Source organism: Myotis brandtii, unplaced genomic scaffold (assembly GCF_000412655.1).
Source record: "Myotis brandtii unplaced genomic scaffold, ASM41265v1 scaffold454, whole genome shotgun sequence".
In the NCBI taxonomy this organism is placed as follows: Eukaryota; Metazoa; Chordata; class Mammalia; order Chiroptera; family Vespertilionidae; genus Myotis; species Myotis brandtii.
This window is the reverse complement of record NW_005367354.1, coordinates 3,607,489-3,613,511: the sequence shown is the minus strand read 5'-3', so window position 1 is coordinate 3,613,511 and position 6,023 is coordinate 3,607,489. Positions and strand designations below refer to the sequence as shown.

The 6,023-nt window shown below is 61.0% G+C and overlaps 1 protein-coding gene across 1 annotated transcript in view; it reads left to right on the top strand.

Annotated features, from left to right (window-relative positions):
* Positions 1-414: 414 nt before the first annotated feature.
* The window catches only part of KLHL29 (kelch-like family member 29), a 121,067-nt gene continuing 115,458 nt past the window's right edge, over positions 415-6,023 (top strand). Inside the window, exons 1-2 of the mRNA XM_005874972.2 lie at positions 415-528; positions 5,870-5,991. Coding sequence (XP_005875034.1) covers positions 415-528; positions 5,870-5,991 — 236 coding nt within the window. The remainder of the gene's footprint in view (positions 529-5,869; positions 5,992-6,023) is intronic.

Sequence of the window (6,023 nt, the reverse complement as noted above, 5' to 3'; positions counted from 1 at the left end):
GGAGGTAGGTGGCCTGGGACGGATGGGCGGAGCATGGGGGTGGGCTCACTTCCTGTGGCTACGGCCCCAGAGCAGTGAGCTGGTGAACGGGCAGATGAAGCCCACCCCACAGCATTGGCCCAGCCTGAGGCTCAGAAGCCACCCAGGACCACCGGCCTCTGTCCAAAGAGCTCGAGCCCAACCCTGTGCACGCCTCCCTTTAAAGATAACCCTGACACCCTAAAGCCCTCTGCCACAGAGGTCAGAGGTCACTGAGTTGTTGCATCCCTGACTCCCCTCTCCTCCCAGCCTGGAGGGCCTGGTGGGGCGTGCTTGCTGGAGTAGACCCTAGAGCTGCAGTGTCTTGGTGGGACCTGCTGGCAGCTAAGCAACAGGCCTGGGAGGACCTGCTCCAGCCTGGGCCTGCGCTGGGCCATGTCCACTCTGGCCCTGCGAGTGGGGCCTGATAGGCAGGTGGCCAGTGATGGCGGGCAGGGGGAAGCGGGGAGAATGTCACGGGAAGACGGTGGTCGCTCTGGGCTGGGCAAGGTGAGGTGGAACAGAGGGGCCCTTTCAGAGCAGAGGTGAAATGTGACAACAGAGACTGTGCAGTTCACTGGGGCCTTGTGTTTTAAGCAATGAAACTAACACTAAAACTGCATCTTAAGTCGCCCATCCTGCAGGGGGCACGGGGAGAGGCTGGCATAGCCCGTGATGGTGCCAGAGCTCCCCTGGCCCCTGAGCTGGTCCACAGGGTTTGCAGTGAGGTCTTGGGCCCAGACTGGCACGTATGCTGGATCCTACTGCCTGCACATTTACACCCACCTGGGGGTGCCACACACCTGCACCCCCTCCTGAGGAACACCTCACCCTGAGGGGGCGGTTATGCGGGGCCAGGATAGGGCAAGGTGGGCGAGGCAAAGTGAAGGAGCAGTTAGTGCAGACGGGACCCTGCCGGGGAGGCTCGCTGGCCCTGTTTCACCCCAGGCACCTCTCTCACCTTGGCCCAGTCCCCACCCTGCCACGTGCTCCCAGTTGGAAAGGGCCTGTCGCTTTCATCGGGGAGCGTTTCCTGCGCCTGACCCCGGGTGCCCAGTCAGTTACATGGAGGAAGCAGAGGGGGTCCTGTCTTTAGGGAGCCCATGGCGGATGGAACAGGCCAGTCCACCACTGGGTCCTAGGCCGGCCTGTGTGAGCTCCGACCAAGAGGGCTGGTCAGAGAGGGCTTCCCGCAGGAGGAGGCTGGCGCCCGCCGCAGCCTCAGCCAGAGCAAGTCTCCTGAGTTAGCGAGGGCTCGGTGGGGCTGGGGGTCAGTGAGAGCTGGAGGGGCCCCAGGAAGCTGAGAGGCACCCCCGGCTCCTGGCCAGGGTCTCCAGAACCACCTAGAGAATCCCTTTGTGTTACATTTGCCAAGATGGGGTTCTGGCTGGTGTTTTATTATTTTGCTCCAGAAGAAAGGCTAAAAGATGCAGAGAGGGAAATGAAAATAAGAAAGATGGGCACGGGCTGTTCCAACCGACTTGGCAGCTTGTCGCCCCCAAATGAGGCAATCATACATTTTCCATTCGGGGCTGGACGGGCCGCAGGGCTCCCCGTCTGCAGGCAGCGCGGGCTCCCTACCTTCCCGTGGATTAATCATGCCTCCGGGCCCTCACAGCCCGCACCCACTCCTCCGCACGCCTTAATGACGAGAACGGGGGAAGGGTCATTAGCCACCTGTGATCCTGGGTACGGCGTGTGCACAGGGGACGCGTCCGTAGCTGCGGGCCATGGCCAGCCTCAGCACACCCAGCGGGTCCCCGGCACAGAGCTCCTCGACAGCAGCGCCGTGCCCCAGCCCCACATGGACAATACAAATGACACTGACACATGAAACTCTTAATTATTTACTCATGAATTATTCATGTGGAGGCAAATCTGTGCGGCGAGGCTGCCGAGCTGGTATCCAGCAAGTGTCCAGGAGACGGAATCACAGAGACACAGCACGGGCACCGGGGCTGAGCCTGGTGGCGGCTGAGTCCCCTCCTCCAGGCCATCCTTGGCCCCGGTGACCCACGTCTCCCGTCAGCGTGGGCCAGAGTCCGAGAGGGCACCCTGAGCTGCAGGAGGAAGCCCATCCTTCAAAGCAGGCCCTGGGGTGCCTGATCGGAGAGCCCCAAGTCATGGGTGTTCAGCTGAGGGTGACCTTCCTCCCACCCCAGTCTGTTTCCCAGGGGCCCTGGGTGACAGAGCCCCCCACAAGGTCCCACCCCGCTAGCACAGGGGGCCTCAGGGAGTCCCTGGGGGAGGGGTGCTGGGAGCACAAAGAAGGGAGCTGGGAACCAGAGGCCGTCTGGCTTCCTTAGCGGGCCCTGGCCAGGCTGCAGCTGCTCCCAACTCGGAGCTGGCTCTGAGAAGCAGAAACCTGGCTGACTGCACAGGGGGCCCCATGCGAGATCCTGGAGGGACATGCATTTTATGACCTGGGGGGTGGGGGGGTGGTTCTGTGCAAGCTTGAGACTTCAGCCAATAAATTGGGGGTCTGCCTCCCCCGGGAGGGCCCAGCCCCCCTCCCTTCTCTGCCAACCCAGCATTCCTGGGTCGTGCAAATGACAGCGGATCCCAGAGGCCGAGCCAAGATTCACACATAAAACGCCCACATCTGGGAGGCCCTTCAGCTCTAACCCCGGACCTGCCCCTCAATGCCTCTGCCCGGGCCCTGGGCAGGCCTGCCCCACCCCTGGTTACCAGATTTCCAGACCCCGGAGCTTTCTTCACACATGTGCATGCAATTTAAACACATGCCACCCAGGGCTCTGGTTCTTTATAAACAGCCTCCCCCGCACGCACTCAGGAATGGCTGCCATCCAGACCCCCTCCCTCTCTCGGCGAAGGGCGCGGGGGGCCAGGCTCTGCCAGTCCACAGGCAGCCTGCCAGGGAAAGGTGCCCACCTGGACAAGGAAGCATTTGTACACGTTTTGTCTGTAATTGCTTGCCAGTCTCGTCTTAGACACCTCCTCCCGCCCCGTCGAGCACTTCCTGCTGCCTCCCCCATCGCCCGCGGGTGCGAGTGTGGGCACAGGGACCTTTTTGACACCGTGGCTCCGTGCCCAGCAGGGAAACGTAAGTTGCCACCTCACCCAGGGTAAACGGCGACACATTTCTTTCACACTGTCTGAAAGGGGTAATTAAGTTGAGAAACGCGGTCCAACCCAAACCTGGCATGCAAAGAGCTGACCTTTGTTTTGAATACATTTCATGAGCCTGAAACCAGACGGTGGCCTCCCGCTGCCCGAGGCTCCATCTTCTCCCCAGCGTTTCAGTGGAGACTTGAAGGGATGAGCGGAGTGGGGTGGCGGGGGTGCAGGCTGCTGGGGCTGTGAGTACAATGGAGCCACCATGTGGTCTAGCAGGTGGTCCCCAAGGCAGTGAGCTGTCAGGTTTAATCGGCGGCAAAGGTTTCACCAGGGCTAAGGAGGCCCCTTCATCAGGGCTAAGGAGGCCCCTCTGACCTGATCCCAGGCATCCTCTGCCACCTGGGGCACATCGAGGACCTGTCCTGCTCGCCTCCACCCCCACCTGCAGGAAGGAGATGGGCTCCCTTTCTCAAGGAAGCAAATAGACAACAGCCCTTTGTGGTGAGATGGAGGTGGGTGCCAGGTGTTCAGGGGATGGAGGTCTCTGGCTGCATCCGGAGGGGGCAGGGGTGTGCAGCCTCCCAGGAGAGTGGGGACCTGAGCGGAGTCATAACAGACACGCGGAATGCAGCCAGGGGAGACTGTTCCCGCAAAGGGGCGTGTGGGCTTGGATGCAGAGCTGACGGGGGTGCCTGATGGCCGGGCATCGCCCCTGGGGTAACCAGAGTGCATGGGGTGCTAGAAAAGGGAGCCAGCCAGGTCCTTTACTGATGGAGTTTAATCGGCGGCAAAGGTTTCACCAGGGCTAAGGAGGCCCCTTCATCAGGGCTAAGGAGGCCCCTCTGACCTGATCCCAGGCATCCTCTGCCACCTGGGGCACATCGAGGACCTGTCCTGCTCGCCTCCACCCCCACCTGCAGGAAGGAGATGGGCTCCCTTTCTCAAGGAAGCAAATAGACAACAGCCCTTTGTGGTGAGATGGAGGTGGGTGCCAGGTGTTCAGGGGATGGAGGTCTCTGGCTGCATCCGGAGGGGGCAGGGGAGTGCAGCCTCCCAGGAGAGTGGGGACCTGAGCAGAGTCATAACAGACACGCGGAATGCAGCCAGGGGAGGCTGTTCCTGCAAAGGAGCGTGTGGGCTTGGACGCAGAGCTGACGGGGGTGCCTGATGGCCGGGCATCGCCCCTGGGGTAACCAGAGTGCATGGGGTGCTAGAAAAGGGAGCCAGCCAGGTCCTTATACTGATGGATAGGATGGAAAGCAGGAGCCTAAAGTATCATGATCAGCCCTGGCTGGTTGCTCAGTAGTTAGAGCGCCGGCCTGCTGGCTGAAGGGTTGTGGGTTTGATTCCGGCCAAGGGCACGTACCTCGATCTCCTGCCCAGGTTGGGGCACATACAGGAGGCAACCAATTGATGTGTCTCTCTCACATCGATGTTTCTCTCTCTCTCTCTCTCTCTCTCTCTCTCTCTCTCTCTCTTTCTCCCCCTCCCTTCCACTCTTTCAAGCTTGAGACCAGGCAGCCAGGGCTGGATGTGTGGAGACGGGAGCAGGACCGTGCTTGCGGCCTGTCGGTCCAGTAGCCAGTGATCCCAAAGCCCCCCGCCAGGGCCGGGCTGGACTGGGGGGATGGGAAAGTGAGCCAGGAGCCTGTGCTGCCTCCAGGAGCTCCCCCGACAGGATGTGGCTGGAGAATGGAAAAAAGTCGAGGAAAAGCAAGTCAGGCCCAAGCCGTGACCGGGGCTGGGCACATGATGTGCAGGGCAGGTACCAACCTAACCCTCTGGTCTGTGCCCTGGCACCACCATGACCTCTGCCCTTTGCCTCGCTGTGGCCTCTTGGGCTGAGACAGCCCCTCCTGTGTCTTTGCATCCTTCCTGACTGAGGGGGACTCGGGCCCGGCTGGGCAGGGAGCCAGGCCAGTCACTGTAATGCTGAGCAAAACGCGGTCCTCCTGATGCTGCACGCCCTCGGAGGATCCTGGTGTGTCTAGGTCTCCATGACAACACGGAGGGCCGTATGTTCGGATATTCAGGAGAGTCACGTGCAAGCTGGTCTGGTTATCAGAGCCGGGGAGCACGGGGTCTCGGGTGGCGACGGTTGAGTCATAGGGTTGAAAAGGAGAACTCTTAACTCCCGGAGGCTTAGCACCTTTTCAGACCTGAGTCCTGTGTGGAGCTACAGCAGGAAGGCCAGGTCCTGGCCGCATTCTCACCTGCCCATTCTCTGACCTCCATGGATCCACTTCTTCGTAATGAGCTCCCTGGCCCATAAATTGGGGGTGACCCATCTCTCGCCAACTCACAAGCTACTGAGAGGATCAGTGAGATTCACAGAAGGGCCTTGTCCACTGTAAAGTGAGAGTGTAGACATGGCCGCTATCACCCCACACGTGGCCTGAGGCGTCCAGGGATCTTGCTTTCCTGGTGGGGACATCAGGATAAAATCCCAACCGTAGTGAAAGTGCGCACACAGAGCCGTTCAGGGCAGGGTGACAGGCAGAACACAGCCTGACTTTAAGCTGTGCCTGGGTTCGAATCCTGGCTGCCTCGCTTGTGCCACGGCGTCCTGGACAAATCACTGATCCCTCATCTGCGACGGGGGGCTAATGATCCACGCGTAGTGCGCTTGCTGGGAATGTGCAATGCGCTAGCACTGAGAGCCGTGATCGCACACAGAGAAGGTGCCTACTAGGTGCTGAAGGCGCTGCTGCCTCTGGCGCCCTCGCAGGGCTGCTGTTTGTCTAAACCGCCCTCCTCTCCTCTCTGCCCGCAGGTCCGGCCTCTGTTTCCCCGTGAGGAGCCCCCGCGGCCCACCGAGATGTCCCGGCACCACAGCCGCTTCGAAAGAGACTACCGGGTGGGCTGGGACCGCCGCGAGTGGAGTGCCAACGGGACGCATGGGACCACCAGCATCTGCAGCGCCACCA